The sequence below is a fragment of the Apodemus sylvaticus genome, chromosome 9, assembly GCF_947179515.1.
Source record: "Apodemus sylvaticus chromosome 9, mApoSyl1.1, whole genome shotgun sequence".
Lineage (NCBI taxonomy): Eukaryota > Metazoa > Chordata > Mammalia > Rodentia > Muridae > Apodemus > Apodemus sylvaticus.
Window position 1 is genome coordinate 107,424,090 of NC_067480.1, and position 17,382 is coordinate 107,441,471.

Consider the following 17,382-nt stretch of genomic DNA (forward strand, 5'->3'; position numbering starts at 1 on the left):
GGCTTCCTCAAAATCCTATCTTATCTTAGGGACTAGAGAGACGGCTCATACTGCTCCTGTAAAAACCCAAGTTCAGTTCCCAGCAACTCACAACTGTGTATAGCTCTGGCTGAAGGGCATGTAGCCTCTGCAGACATCCACACTCACATGTAACCTCTGCAGACATCCACACTCACATGTAACCTCTGCAGGCATCCACACTCACATGTAACCTCTGCAGGCATCCACACTCACATGCAGCCTCTGCAGGCATCCACACTCACACACAGATAGGCACACATTCACATAGAATACACATGCATCAGGGAAAAACATAGGAACTGTGGGCTGCCAAGCCTGCTCTTTAAACTTCCACTAGAATTTCACTAATGTCAGGAGTGCCCTCCCTCCTGGAAACAGTGCATTTCTCTATCAGAAATCCTGAACTCATAAGATAACTGAAGTACAACAAATGAACACCCCACCCTTTCTAATCAAATGTATGTCCCCCAGACTCAGAAGCTCCACAGCTCCTGCAGGTGATGGGTCTGATCTAGGAGTCCTAAGAATGCCTTACCTCACCAAGCCCTTAAAATATTGTTTATGTATACTATGAACAAATGTTCAAAATATGTTTGTATGCAGATATGAATTATATGTTAAATCAAATATGCAGATTATGGAAGTAAAGTTCCCACAGACGATTTGAGTCTCATGTAGGTAACATATACCTATGATATTGATCTATTCACTATTTCAGATATTTTACCTAAGTACATCTCTATGTACTTAATACACAGCACTAAGTGCATCTCTATGTTCAGACAAACTGTATTATTACAGAGCTGATACATACATCCACATCTGGAAATCTCTGAAGTGTCTCTCTCACACACACATGCACAAACACACACACACACCTTAGATCAAATAGAGGCTAAAGAGATGTGTAAATAACCGAAATCTACTGGTTCTTAGAAACAGATGGTCTAAGAATCGTGTGGTCTATTCTGCCCTATCAAACCGTCAGGGGGAGCCACGGTGGTCAGTGTACAACAGAAAACTCAGTGTTTTATGCCTCTTTTCTTCGATTAGAGAGAATATACTTACCTAGGATGTTTACTCTGAATTTGGCAAACTGAAAGAAAACATGTTCTAGAGTCATCTTCTAGGACACTGGTGATTCTAAACATAAATGGTTAATCTGCATGGTCAAAACCGTAACATATGATTAAATGAAGACTTGGTTCACAAATCTGGTGAGTGTAACAGATCATTAAATTAGGTCTTATGAAAACTTGTATCACGAGTAAGGAAAAAACTGCATCTGTGTACCTCAGACTTTAATATGTTCTTCAACTTGTTAACCTCCAGATTCGTATCCTGGACCTTCTGCTTTATGTCACTGAGTTCGTTATGAGTATCATTCAGTTTTTTGGACAATGCCTATCAAAAACAAAGATAGCTAGATTTGACTATAATAAATAAACATTTCTATATCTAAAAGCATCTAAATTGTAAATATTTTAATCAGATGATTATATAAAATTAATATAACAACTATACTAAAATCTATGTGAAATTGGTTTTTAAAAATCCCAAAATAAAACAGGCAAGGGGTCCAGACAGACAAGTCACCATGAGGAAGCGTAAGTTGGTGACATTAAATTAAACCTTACTAGTAAACAAAAATATGCTAATTAAGACGAGAGAATAGTATTTTGGCTGCCAAGCTAGTGAAGAGTTAAGGCTTCAGTTGTGGTCAGGAGTGGGAATTTCTGCATAATGTTTACTGTAAACAAGATTTTCATAGAGAACCTGTGAGCCAGTCTCATAGAGATGCACTGAGCATATCCAGAAGCTCATAAGAGAAGAAGGACGCTCTCTACCTCTGAAATATAAAACATTCTATTCACAATGTTTACAACTGCAATCGCTATGAAATCAGTAAATATGCACATGTAATACAACAGTAACTGGATGGTAAAGATACCAAGAGATATTTCTTTTTTCCTTTCCTCCAAAGAAAGTTCTATAATGAACTTAAATTTCTGTTAAAAGATGTGGTATTAAGAACAAAACTTTCTAAGGTTTCCATTTTCCAAAATTTCTACAATGTTCTTTCTTAGTCTGTGGTTTACACAGAGACCTCTCTCATATGGCCTAAGGGAAGAAGAAAGCTACCCTGAAGTGTGTGCAAACTCTTAGGATACTAGTTTTCTTCTGGTGCCAATCAAGAGTATGCAGGAAGGAGGCAGAGAAACGTATACCGTGGTAACTGATAGGTGGCAGGCTGGGCACTACAGTAATTGCTTAGTTTGCCATCTACCTTACAGATTACACCATTCCTAGAATGCACGACAATACAGCCTAGCAGTGACAGTCAACCCCATGTGAGTCTTAGATAACCGGCTCTCCTGCTTCCTCACATAGAAAAGTGTACATGAAAGTAGTGTGGAGGCTTAATTAAACAAGAGTGGCTGTGTAGTGCCTGAATGTTTGGGAAGTGCTAGGAGGTGTGGCCTTGTTGGAGTGCTGTGGCCTTGGAGGAGGTGTGTCAGTGGATGAGACTTTAGGTTTCCAATGCCCATGCCAGGCCCGGTCTCTTTTTCTCTCTGACTGCTACCTGTGGATGAGGATGTAAGCTCTTAGCTACCCATCCAGGAGCCTGCCTGCCTACCTACCACTACATTTGCAATGGTGATCGTGGACTAATCCTCTGACAGTATCAGCAAGCCCCAATTAAATAACTGTTTTTTATATGTTGCCTTGGTCAGGATATTTCATCACAACAAGAGAATAGAATTAAATTTTTGAATTGAATGGAATAAATAGAAATACATGTTAAACGTCAATAGCAGCTGTTAACTCAAGTGTCCCAGAATGACGTCAGATTGATTTATAGCCAAGGATAACCCTGAGTTCCTGGTCCTCTGACCTCTACCTCCTGGGTGCTGGGACTAGGGGCACCCAGTACTACACCTGGTTTTGTATGGTTCTGGGTGTCAAACTCAGGATTCATGCTTAACGAGCACATACTAACTGAGGTAAGTTACCAGCTTCTTTCATTTTCTAGTTTTTCAAGAAACAGGATGCTTTAATGTTCAAATTTATATAGTTTTATTAGAACTGAATTCTGCCAGGCTGATATATATTGGGTTACAGACTAAAAATTAGTTTCCCTAAAAAATATTATACTGCTACAAACAGGTCCAAAAAGTGTACCATAGTCCACACATCATAATAAAACACAGTAATACATAGTCCATCATAAATACGCCCCTGCTTTAAAACTTCATAGCTCTTTGCCCTTGTTTATTCAAATACCCTTTGATACAGAAGCTTTTCTAAGGTTTAAAACAAGTCCATTCTATTCCATTCATTTCTCCTTAGTATCTAATACTTTATGCCAGAGACGGCCATCTAGAAATTATAACAATCTGTTATGAAAGTAAAAAATAAGAGTGTGGCAGGCTGCAGTGTCCCAGCTGCTCTACAAAAGGATGAGAGCTGTGCCTCACAAGAAATCATTGTTTTCTTTGAGAAAAAACTTCTGGGAACAGGAAGTATACCTGGTTTTCTTGTTTGACTTTGGCAAACTGCTCTTGAAGATTGTCATTCTCATGAGCCAGGATATCTCTTTCCCTGGCGATCTGGCCCAGCTCGTCATTTGTCTCGTCCAACTGCCGGCGCATTCGGGAAATATCTTGTTCACACATGATCAGGGCTTCAGTAGACTGTCTAATCCACAAATTAAACGGTGCATAAGAAGAGAGAGTTTACTGAACTAGAATAACACATTCTTACAGGACAGAAGATGGATGAAAACTAACTGTTCAGAAGGAAAACTAACTGGAGAGTTTAAGACATTCATATTTAAAGGAGCTACCACCACAAAGACGCTGCTGATCTCTCTGGCGGCTCCACACTTCAGCACAGAGGGTATAAACACAGGCCAGTGAGTGAGCCACTGATCTCCAGTTTCCACTGTGCATAGGAAGTTCACCACAGCCACCAAGGCTGACTGCCTTGCTGAGTCCCTTTACTCCGTGCCTTTAAGAGCTTGTTTTCAGAGCCCAGTTCTCCTTCCAGCCCCACTTTTCAAAGTAATTCCTGTCATGCCCACAACTCCAGCAAGAGCTTTAATTCTTAACACAATGGGGATTTAAAGTATAGGAGACATGCCCTCCTGTGTCTGAGAGTGGCTCCAGAGAGAACTAAGTGATAGGGAAGGACCCATTCTCAAAGTGGGCAACACCTTGCAGCTGCTTTCCAAGGGGAAGAGGCAGCGTCACAGAAGGGAAGTCAGTGCAGCACAGACAGTGCCTGTCTCCCTCCCGAGTGTGCACTCATGCTTGCTGCCTCAGTCCTCTGCTACCTCACTCATTTCTTTGGCCCTCCTCCCAATACAATCTGAGCATCACTGGCTCCACAGGGAGCTCCAGGCCTCCAGCACCAATTGGAAAGAACAAAGGCATCCAGTTTCTTGGGGTGGGTAGCTACTAAGTTCTATGCCCTTCTGGAACACAGACCACCTCTGCTGGAATATGTAGCTCCTAGCATGGGAGGCAAATTCCTCTTTACTATACATATATACACTCTATGGTTTGATCCTCTACAGAACCCTGCCTAATAAAGGTTTGGAGGCTAGTAGTAGAGTAAATAAATAGAAATATGAGCATGAATTTAATGAGTTTGGTGATGTCTGGTGCTGGCTATCTCGATGTTGGATTACTTACATCAGGGAAGGATCAGTACTTTGTCCTACAGTAACAGATGCTTATTCTAGTTATGGATTTACTTTTACTGCATGTAATGCTTACAAAATGCCTTATCTTCTGTCATGGTGTTCCATACAGCAATTCTTCTGACCAGAGAACTCATTTCACAGCCAAAGAAATCTAACAGTGGGCTTAGGCTCATGGAATCTACTGGTCTTATGGTGTTCCCAGCCATCCTGAAGCAGCTGACTTGATAGAATAGTGAAACAACCTTTTCAAGATTGAGTTAAAGCACCTAATATGTGGAAATAGCAGAGGCTAGGGTAGGGTTTCCAGAAGGCTGTATATGTTCTGAATCAATGTCCAACATATGGCACTACATCCCTCTAGCCAGGGCTCATGGCCCAAGGATTGAGAAATGGAAATGAAAATGGTACCACTCCCCATCATCCCTAGTGATCCTCTAGGATGAAAATGGTACCACTCTCCATCATCCTTAGTGATCTACTAGAATGTTTACTTTCTATTCCCACAACGTTATGTTTTGGTGCCCTACAAGTTTTGGTTCTAGAGAGGGGAAAGTGTTTCAATCAGGATGTATAAGAACCATTCCACTGAAGTGTAAGCTATGGCATCCTCCTAGCCACTTCAGGTTCCTGAGTCAGCATGATAAGAAAGGAATTAACTATTAGGATTGATTCTGACTCCAAGAGCAGATTGACTATTACCCCATAATGAAGGGAAATAACAGCATGTCTGAAATGCAGATCCTTTAGGCATCTCTTAGAGTTACAATGCCCTTTGATTAAGGTCAATGGGAAAGAAACTGCAAATCAGCCTAGGTAGGAAAAACCCCAGATCCTTCATGAGTGAAGGTGTGGATCATGCCCCTGTATAAATAACCCAGATTTACTGAGGCAGTGTTTGAAGGCAGAGGAAATGGAGAATGTACACTATCAGTTACAGCCATATGACTAGTTATAGAAACCAGAATTTCAATGATCACACGCTCCCTGTTTGTGAGTATATACATGCATGTATACATGTGCATACATACTTTTCAGCAGATCTCTGTGGTTTTTTCATGTATTATAGCTTTAGCATGTAATACCTTAATTTAGTTGCTTTCAGAACTTACGTGCCATTAAATTTATATTATCCAACCGAATTCATGAATTATCAAAAAAGTAACCATTCCTCGAGGGACTTTGCCATTTTTATGGAGGAAGAATTAGTGCATTTTCAGTTGGACTTGGGATAGGTATGTCCCTATGTAACTAGGCTTACAACCTTGTTACATTCTTCATTTAAAAATTAAGAAAAACATTAGATGTGATTGTGTGCCAACTTGATAAGAGGTGGCGTTGTGACAGCTGGTCTTACCAACTTGATGGCACTTAAAGACCATAGGAAATGCATCTATAGGAACGTCTGTGATGGTGGTTTTGGAGAAGCTTAACATACTGGGGAAGGCCCATCCTCATAGTGGACAGCACCCTTTAAATGGCTCTTCTAGGAAAAAGCAGTGTTGACTGGCCCCAGCTCTTCCTCCTGAACATATGCAGCTATAGCTTCTCCTGCTGTCAACAGACTCCAACTTCCTCAGTCCTCCAATGTAGACTAAACTGCAACAGCTCTCTAAGGGGCTCTAGGCCCCCAACACTGGTTTCAAGCTACTAAGATATCTATCCTTCTGTACTGGGCAGCTAGAGCTCTCTGCTACTACAGTATGCAGACAACTATTGATAGGACATTCAGCCTCTATTTAGTTCTGTTGCTCCAGGGCCTGACATAGTTCCCAGCTTCATGGAGCCCACAGAATCATTGTCTCCATGGTTAGCTTCCTGATAATGCTGCAGACTCAAGCTTCCTGGACAGGTCTACAGCAAATTCTCAGAGGCTCTTTAAATTCATAGGCAAAATTACCTTTCTCTGAACATACATCCCATCATGTGCAATGGGGGACCAGAAGCCTGACATTTCCCTAAAGTCTCTCATCAGAAACAACTCGTTCCTTCTATTGTTCTTCTCTCTTCTAAACCCAATTTAGTACCAATTCTCCCTGGATAGTTCAATAAGAAGTTATCTTAAAACTTTAAAATCTCTGATAGTCTTTACCCCCACCCCCCAGATGACAATCAGACTCGCCTGTGTAGTGCACAGGCCTTTTCGCATGCTTGGCTTCTCCTTTGGTCACTTCTTTTTATCCCAAGATTTATTTAATTTCCTGTGTGTGTGTGCTCCGCCCTTATGTGTGTGTATGTATCACATGCATGCCTGTTGCAGGGCAGAAGAGTGTGGGAGTGTCTGGGCCACTCTCCTCTGCAGGAGCAGAGCATTCTCCCAACAACTGAGTCATCCCTCCAGTCCCCTTCATGTCCCTTACACCTGAGGGAGCTGTGGATCTTTTCTACTGTGTCTGCTCCAGAAGCCCTTCCCCTTACATCACCTGGTACACACCATTCTCTCCTTTACTCAGGACAACCTAAGCCTCTGTTGACCATCAGACTTACTACCTGATACATGACACAGCCTCCTGACTTTCAGTTTCCTTATATGATACATAAATCATATTGTGACTCCAGTAAGCGCTCCAATAATTTTGAATGATTTACCTCGATGCCTGTTCCATCTCAGCAATGATATTCTTCATGCCTGAAATGGTCTTTTCCTTAAAATTAATAAAAATATTAAGTTAAAATTATTTAAAACTCATTTCTGCCAAGGCTGAATGAATAAAAAGAACCCTCCCCCATGATTTTGATTTGTTTGTAAACATTTATGCCATTTTCTACACTTTAAAGCCTATAATCAATGTATATACTTGTACTGAGTAAAGTTAATATATTCATTAAAGGAAAGAATACACTTAAGTGGATTGATATAAGATCATATAACTAATAATGGGTTAAAAGATTTGAATAATCTTCCAGTTATAGAAGACCCCCATAACTACCAGGGCTTAGCAATGAAATGTTCCATACTAAATAGTATTAATTTACTTCTATATGTTCCTTATAAAACTTGGGAAAGTGAATGATATATAATTGAATTTGTTTTTTAATTATTTTATTTTTGAGACTATAATATAATAATGCCACTTCTCCTTACCTTTCCTCCCTCCAGACTCCCCATGGCTCTCTTTCAAATCCATGGACTCCTTTTTTTTATTCATTGTTGTCATGAATGTCTATGTACATGTGTGTGCACATATATTCCTAAACAGATAAATACTAACTGCTCAGTGTATATGGTATGTATCTGTAAATTTTCAGGGCTGACATTTAGTATTAGATAACCAATTGATGTGATCTTCACTAGCCTCAATCTGACACAAAGAACCACATCTCTTAGGAAAAAAAAGCAACTGAGTACATTATTTATATTAGCAATATGAACTTCAAATAACTCTCCTAATATATTTCAGAGCTGTTGTGAAAAAATAGAAAGTGTCAAATCAGTCAATGCTGAAATGGATTTGAATGCACTGCCACTGGTACTATTGCCTTCAAAACTCTCAGTGAGCATAGCTATCTTCATGTGTCCCACTCCAGGGTGTTTTTTTAGCTTGTGCTCTTTGATAGAATGATGAAGGCTCTGTATGTGACAAGTGTGACCAAACATACTTGGCTAGGGTATGATTAAAATACCCATTAACAAAACAGTTCATACCCCCTGAAGAACAAGCTCATGGAAAAAAACCTCAAGTACACACACAAACACACACATACAGCACTTAAAATGGAATATTTTGGGATCTGGGAAGGTGGCTCACTCTGTAAAGCACTTGATGTCCAAGTGTGTGCAAGCATGAGGACCTCAGAGGCATTGACAGCAGCCATATAAGGTGCACACTTGTGATCCTAGCACTGAGGTGTGGAGACAGGGAGATCTCTAAGGCTTGACAGCAGCCAGTCTAGCCAAGGGAGTTGCTTTGGGTTCAGTGAGAAACCCAAAACCTAAAGCATACACATATACACATATTGCATGCATGCACACACATGTGTACAAATTTTTGAAACATATAAAAGGTAGTTTAGCAGGGCAGCGGTGGTGCACGCCTTTAATCCCAGCACTTAGGAGGCAGAGGTAGGCAGATTTCTGAGTTCAAGGCCAGCCTGGTCTACAGAATGAGTTTCAGGTCAGCCAGGGCTATACAGAGAAATCCTGTCTTGAAAAACCAAAAAGAAAAAAAGGCAGTTTATACATGTTTTAAGTAAGTTGTGATGTCACATATTTAAAAATTAATTTTGAAAACTTCACTGAACATTTAGTGCCTTGAAAGACATTAGATGACTAAGTACAGAATATACTTTATAACCCTAAACAGGGATTTTTTTTCATCAAAAGGATGAAAAAAAAAGTGAGATTCTGTAGGAACATATCCAGGGGAAAAAATTATTGAGTAGAACCCAATGATATATCGTTTCTGACAATTTCTCTTTAGTAGAACCCTAATACCATCATTCTCCAAACCTACCAACCTGAGAAAATTTAATATTCCTAAAAATAAAAAGGAAATTTAATATCACTTGCATAACCTGAGTATGTTCTTCTAGTGAGGAACATACATTCGTGTGAACTGTTAAAGCACAACTATAAAGAAGAAAAACTCAAACTTTCCAATTCTACCTTTTCATACTAAAAAAAATCTATGAGTGTGCTACTCTATTTTCTACCATTAATTGATGTCAAGTAGCAAAATATTTCTTAAAACTAGGATTACCAAGAGCTTGAGATTTGTCTCAACAGTTAAGAGCACTTGCTGCTGTTCATGGGGCCAGAGTTTGAGTCCCAGTACCTGGGTCAGGTGGATCTCAGCTGTCTGTAACTCCAGTTCTAGGGGATCTGACTTTGCTCTGGCCTCCGCAGGCAGTCAAACATCCTTGTGCATATGCACAAATGTACATTTAAATAAAAATAAAACCTTTAAAGTTAAAGCAAAGATGACCAGGGGTAAAACAGCTTATTCACTCTAATGCAGAGTTCTCCAGAATCTCCACATTAGACCATGAAGTGTCTTGCTTTCTACTTATGGGCATTTGTTAGTTCAGTTCTAAAGAGTCACTACAGAGAACATTATCTCTTTTGTTTGTTTTGGTTTTTTGAGACAGAGTCTATATAACTCTAGATAGCCTGGAACTTGCTAGCCTTGAGCTCACCGAGATCTTCCTGCCTCTGCCTCTCTGCCTCTCTGCCTCTGCCCTTCCAGGTTTACAGACATATGCCACCATGCCTGGCAATCACTTTTAGCTCTCTAATGCTGCCTTAACCAATGATTTTCCCTTCAGAGGATGTATGGTTCATAAAACCTTTAAAATTTTAAAAGATCATTTCAGCAAGAAAACACACACACATATAGCAAACATATTCATGCAAACAGACATGTGTACACACATGCACACAGATACCATATTCTTCCGTGACTTTAATTACACTCATGATTTCAAATTTATTTTTGGTTTTCATTCTAAACCTAAAATTCCAGCAGCCTATAAGTATTATATGTGCATGTTCCAAAGACAATTCCAACTCAGGAGGTGAATGATCACTCTTCCCAGGCATGTTCTGTTTCTTGTGTTCCTTCCTTGCACACAGGACTACTGAGGAGGCAGGAAGTGCATCTCAGTCTTCCTTCCTTAACAGATCAGTTTCTGTCATGACTCCACAGCTTCTGAGGAGAGGTCGCACTATCTTACTCTTTATAAGTCCCTGTCTCTAGCCTCAGGGCCTCACAGTCCATCTTTCATGTGGATTTATAATTGACAGAATGTTCACTCTAAAACAGAGATTCAGCTGTAACCTCTCCTCACAGCATCACAGCTATAAAGTCCGCGGCCAACATCATGTGTATTTTATGATTGGTTATTTCTCCATTCATATGTGGCTCTTTGCAGCATATTTATGTTCCAGCCATAAACTCTCTGCAACTGCCCTGAAATTCTCCCACAAGAGTCAGTAGACTCTGGTGTAAGCTGCTGTTTGTCTATTACAGTTCTATGGTCCTTTTCTCCTAAGTCCTTTTCTGACTTACTTCTAGTCATCTTTTATAAAAACGTAGACATGTTCCTCCCTGTAAGGCTTCCTAGACCTTTCTCCTCCTGGTCCAAGCCCCAGTTTGCATCAGACGTGCTTCTGATAAACTCCAGTAACACATGGCACCTTACAGTGAAACCCTGTCCTATAATAGTAGGGTATTCTCTCTATTACTCTATGGACCCATTTACCCTCAGGTTTTATTATATCTCCCAGGACATGTCAATAAATAGTTGCTGAAAGACTGGATGACAGATGGATATACTAATAAATTAGTTCCCTTAGAACAGAGAAAGCCCCTACTTCAATGATACAATCTTTGCTAAAAAAAAAAAAAAAAAAAAAAAAAAAAAATGTAAAAACAGACTAGACTTGCCTTCAGGATCAGTTTATGAGCTAAAAAGGGGCTTTTGTATTTTCCTGTTTTCCTCATGAAATCTTTTGCTATTGTTTAACAAGTAAAAAATCATGGGTGACATTATTATCCAACTTTATGAACAAGAAGCACACAGCCTATTCTCAAAGACTGACAAAGACACTAAAACATGTGCCCCCAAAAATGCCTTAAATAAGCCAGGCTTGGTGGCACACACCTTTAATCCCAGAACTTGGGAAGCAGAGGCAAACAGATCTCTGGGAGTTTGAGGCCAGGCTGGTCTACATACTGTTTCAGATCATCCAGGGTGACACAGTGAGACTTATCTCAAAAGACAAAGTATGTTCCTATTTTACAACCACAAAGGAAGTTTTAATGGAATGAACATATGCCATTCTAAGGCAATGGATTTAAAATGTTTGAAAGAAAAATCATTCTTACCACTTTATTTTGATACTAGATTTAATCATTATCAGTGAATATGAATCACTAATTCATGATTGAAAAGAAAGTTTAAAACATTAGCTAGTGGATTTGCATACATGCTTTCTAAAACCTGCTTAAAACATTTCAACATTGGATTTTAAAGTTTTGGCTTTCTGGGAAACTCTGAGAAAATCCTGTTCCCGAGTCAGGTAGCCCAGTGTTGTATTTAGACGTTCTGGTTACGCTGTCTCGTCTACCAGGCGCAGGACATACTTTCATCGCCAAGCTCTCGCCAAGGGACGCAATGTTCTCAGACTTTTTATCCAGACACGCTTGCAGGCACTCCTTTTCTTTAGCCAGGTCATTGAGGGTTGCACCAAGAATGCTGATTTCTTCTCGCTGTGCAATATTTTGCCTCGTAAAATTATCTAAATAATTATAAAGGTGTTGTTTTAATCAAGGTAGAATCTTTTTTCTAGCTCATCAGACTGAAATATTTCCCAACCAGTTGTCCTATGTTACCCAATCACTTAAGAATGCTATACCCCAAACAAAATTTTTTTGTGATTACAAATGATAGTGAATCACAAAGTTCTAAATGCCCATTAGTATAAAAACACAATTAATGTCTTTGAATTATAGCAAAGGAAAGCTCTATATCAACATCTAACCAGACTGCTCTAAGGGGAATGGATGAGAGAATAGAACATCAAAGCAGCCTACAGGTTTTCTCCACTAACTTCCTCTCACTTCTAGCCTAGAATGTAATTGAATAGAACATATTGAATGTAAAGTTGACAGCAAAATTTAATAAAATATTATATCAAATCATCTTTAGAGCCAATGCTTCCCAATATTTTGATTCTTCCTTATTTTTCTAAAATCTCTAAGAAAGAGAACCATCTGTGATATCCACTTTGTGAGAACTAACTCTGACAAACCAATGTCAATTTTGAAGGCACGAATAACTTATACAAAGCAGTGATTTTTTTTAAACTGTGTTTTATCACCCAACTCTGTCAGAACCACCTAGGAAATAGAAAATTTTATGCTTTCCATGGTCCTACTGAATCAAAAAAAAATCTGATAGTGGGCAGATTTCCCACTGTACAGAAACTTGTATTTCCACAAGCACACCATGCCCACATGCCCACAGTGACTCTAATCCAGTGGGTGGGAACCGTTGGAGAGGTAGATGTTCTAGGACAGAATTACCCAGCATGAACCTTCACCAAGTCTAGCCCCGGTGATCTCTGTTAGCCTTCTAGCAGAGTTTGAGAACCACTCTTCCAGGGCTCTAAGAGAGAGTGCTGGTAGACCAGTCCTCTAGAACAATGCCTCATGAGCTAATCCTGTCAAGAGGCATTCCAGTGAAGTGCTTACTAGGTAATACCATTCTATCATATATAGTACTTAACGATGTCATGCCTTTCTGTATGTAATGACTCCCAGGCAACACACATGTTTTGGTGTTTCTATATCTAAGTATATTTCTACTGAAAACCAGTCAACCTATCATCCAGCTATCATGGTGATGTCAACATGACAATGTAGGATTCACTTGGTATGCCACATTAATTGATGTGGAGACATTGTGACGTGGGAGTGGGAACATCATCTAGGCAGTAGGCCATGAACTGTATAAAAAAGCAGAGAAAGCAAACTGAGCAGCAAGCGCGTGCTGCTGCTGTCTTCTGTCTGTAGACATGTCTGCAGCTGCTCTAAGCTCCAACTATCTTGACTTCCCTGCCTCCATGAGCTGGTGTTTGTGAACTGTGAACTAAGTAAGCCCTGCCTGCCTGAAGGTTCTCTGTCGAGTGCTTTATCACAGCGACAGAGCCCTTCAATAGCCATGCCTTTGAAATGCTAGCACGCCTGAGCCTGGCCCTGGTGTCTGGGGAGAGCTGCCACATCATTTGCTCGGCACTTCCCATTGCACTGTGCTGTGCTTGTCCGAGTTTCTGTTCCATTCGTTTTGAGACAGGGTCTCATGGCATAACCTCAGAAATGGGCTTGGGGCTTGTTGGGACTCACGATCCTCCAGTTTCTACCTCCAAATGCTGAGACTGTGGGTATGAACTACCCACAGGCTGAATTCTGGGTAATTTCTAATTGTTTGAAATTACAAATAAAATCACTTGGATACAGTTTCCTGTGTGTTGATGTCATCACACCTAACTCTTCTTAGAAGTACCAGGTAAATTTTTGTTGGACTTATGGAAGATGAAATTATTTCTAATATTGGAATTTTCAGAAAAAAAAAACAGCCTTCCCTACGGAAAGAACACACCAACTGATTATTCAATATAAAATGTCTCAAGAGACTAGCCCTTTATTTTGTGTAGCTATATATATATATATATATATATATATATATATATATATATATATATATATATAACATATATGTATATGTATGTATATAATAGGCAGTTGCACTGCTCAGTCCGTCATAAAGGCTCAGGCTAGCTTTACTTCACAATAGCCACAGCCATTGGTGGGCATCCCACAGTCCTGGTATCTTCAATATGAGGGAGTCTTACTGCTTTCCCGTACTCACTTCAAGGATTCTAATCCTACCTCTTGGTGCAAGTGTGTGTGTGTGTGCACATGCATGTGCACAAATTTTATGTGTGTGTGTATATATCATATATATATATATGATATATACACAAGTCTCCAGACTTTTCTGTTCTTTCCCACTTCCACTTTGAATTCTCATTCATTCCTGAATCACTGCTTCCTCAACAAATAACACTCCAAGCTTTTCTCATCACTGTGACCGAAACATCCAGGGAGCTAAAGTTGACTGACATTTTTTAGCTCCATGTTATTTCATTTTCCAAAAGTCTCTGACAGAGACCACACCCTCTGCTTAAAACACCTTTCCTGCCTGCCTTGCAGATGGACCCACCTCTGAGGTTTCCCCACCGCTTCGACCACTTCAGCTTCTGTTTTGGATTCTCTCATCCTTAGTCTCTGCTTTTTGCCCCTCCCCCGGGTGACTGCATGATTTTAAAGTACCCATTTATATACGGTATCTTTTTATATTATCTTTCATATTTTTCTCTGAATATTTCATCTCAATCAATAGCAAATCTACTTACCTAGCAACTCATGCTAACATTTACTAGACAACAGAAAGGAGTTCAAATAATAATTTTTTTCTATATTCTTTGTTAATATTCCAAATGATTTCCCCTTTCCCAGTTCCCCTTTCCCCATATGTCCCATAAACCTTCTTCTCTCCACCCATTCTCCAATCACCTCTCTCCTTTTTCTCTGTCCTGGTACTCCCCTCCAATGCTAGATCAAGCTTTTCCAGGATCAGGACCCTCTCCTTAATTCTTCTTGGGAGTCATTTGTTATGCTAATTGTGCCTTGGGTATTCAGAGCTTCTGGGCTAATTAATATCCACTTATCAGAGATTGCATTCCATGTGTATTCTTTTGTGATTGGGTTACCTCACTTAGGATGATATTTTCCAGATTCAACCATTTGCCTAAAAACTTTGTGAATTCATTGTTGAAATTATAATGTAACTACATCATTCGCCCCCTTTCCTTTCTTTTCCCCAACCACCATAATTCTGTTTCAAATTTGTGGCCTCCTTTTTTAAACTGCTGTTACATACATGTATATGTATAAATATGTGTATATGTTCCTTGTATGCATGTTTTCAGGCCTGACCATTTGGTATTGGATAATCAATTGTTGCACTCTTCTCTGGTGAAGATGATTTTTCCTGAGAATTCCAAATAGTAAAAATAATTTCCGTTTTGGTTTTCCAAGACAGAGTTTCTCTGTATAGCCTTGGCAGTTCTGGAACTGGCTCTGCAAACCAAAACTAGCTCTAGAGACCAGTCTGGCCTCAGACCACAGAGATCTTCCTGCCTCTGCCTGCCAAGTACTGGGGTTAAATGTATAGGATACCACTGCCCAGCCCTAACTTTCTCTTCTTTAATCTTCCATAATCCAGACAAAAACTTTATCTGCTGCTTGTAATAGCAATAAGATGTTCCCATCAACATAAATGGGAATATTTATCAAAGCATTTTTTGTAAAATCAAATACTATTGTACAAGTTACTAAATATGTGAACATTCTCTACCCAAAGTGAAAATATACATACATTACAATGCCTTTCAATAGCTCTGAGTAAGCTGCAGTATTATACAAATAGAATCGGATTACAATTAATTATCATACAGAAAAGGGGCTGTGGCTTTAACTATCTCTTGATTGATGAAATTCAAGTCATAGATGAGTAGTTTGGGTTCTGAATCTAAGCTTTAAGATGTTACAGACAAATAAAAATGCATTTTCCATTAATCTTATTCATAAACTTAAGGCTAAGGGCCTCTCCCTGTGTGTATGTGTGTGTGTGTGTACACTTCGTGTATATACTTTATATATAATATAAATGTAGTGTATATATGTATGCATACTTTAGTTGTAATATAGAAAAATGTACATTTCTACCAAACTTAAAATGAAAAGACAGTAACAGAAAAAACTTACCAATTTTTTCATCCAAGCACATAATTTTCTCCTGAGTAAGCTGTAGCTCATATTTTTTCTTAGCAAGATGTCGCTGAGTATCAGAAAGATCTTTTTCTGTGTTTTCATATAAAAGTCTGAAAATATTTTAATAATAAAAACTAATTCTGAAATTTTTATGTTTTGTCAATGTTTAGTACATTTAAATCCAAAAGCTCTTAAGGTTACTAATATGTTTTCCCTCTTAATACTATCATTCTTATGAACCCACACTACAGCACATTTGCAAAATAAGGAGCTGGGTTAGAAAGATAGCTCAGTCAGTAAAATGCTCACTGTGCAGACAAGAGGACTTGAGTTCAGATCCCCAGTACCCAAATAACAGGATGGCTGACAAGCATCTACTGTAAGTCCAGCCCTAGGGCTGGGCAAGAGCAGGGAAAGGCAGACTCCTGTAGCTCACTGGTCAGACAGCCTACCCAATCAGTGAGCTCAAGATTCACAAAGAGAAAGACTGGAACTCAAAAGCAGATGGAGAGCAACCGAGGGCGGCTCCCAGTGGTGACTTCTGACCTACACATACACATACACACACACACACACACACACACACACACACACACACACACACACATACACACACACTATTTTTGCTTGGTTGTGTTTTGCTATGCAAATTTTAGCATTATATTATAAACTGAAACACATCTTACCTATACTTAATATTTAGTATCTTTAAATTTTGCAACGCAGCTCTCCAGATTGTGGTTTTTCTGGCTGAAAAGCTTCACTTGAGTGATAATCCTGTACTTTGAAGCAGGATCACAGATTCCTTGTTATCAAACTTATAGGTTTATTCTGGGTTTTTACCTTTACAACTGAAATCTCCCATGAACAGCATTTTATTTATCCGCACACATTGTCTGACATGCATGTCAAACTAGCACTAGAAGTTGAGGAAGCAGTGGGGAACTAAGTTGGCATTGTCTAGTCTAGACCCTCAGAAAGTCCATAGTCCCCAAGTGTATTAGTAAAGGGACATCCATTTCTTGATATATGGAAGTCCATTCACCAAAATCACACTCAGGCATTTTAAAGATAACATGAAGCCACTTTATTTATTTGTTTGGTTAGTTGATTGGGTTTTATGAGAGTATTTTTTCACATAGTCTGAGCTGTCTAGAAACCTACTCTGTAGCGTAGGCTAACCTTAAATTCAGAGATTCAACTGCCTCTGCCTAAGTGCTGGAATTAAAGGCATGTGCCATCTGCCTGACAATTTACATATATGACAAAATGTACAGTAAATTGTATGGGAGGTCTACCTGTACATAATCAAAGCCA

General features: G+C 39.3%; 1 protein-coding gene across 1 annotated transcript in view; it reads right to left on the bottom strand.

The window, feature by feature from the left end:
- Positions 1-17,382, bottom strand: part of Tsga10 (testis specific 10) — a 101,903-nt gene that overhangs the window by 33,568 nt on the left and 50,953 nt on the right. Inside the window, exons 10-14 of the mRNA XM_052193036.1 lie at positions 16,060-16,175; positions 11,812-11,966; positions 7,316-7,371; positions 3,552-3,720; positions 1,315-1,425 (exon numbers count right to left, since the gene is read on the bottom strand). Of these exons, the coding sequence (XP_052048996.1) occupies positions 1,315-1,425; positions 3,552-3,720; positions 7,316-7,371; positions 11,812-11,966; positions 16,060-16,175 (607 nt within the window). The remainder of the gene's footprint in view (positions 1-1,314; positions 1,426-3,551; positions 3,721-7,315; positions 7,372-11,811; positions 11,967-16,059; positions 16,176-17,382) is intronic.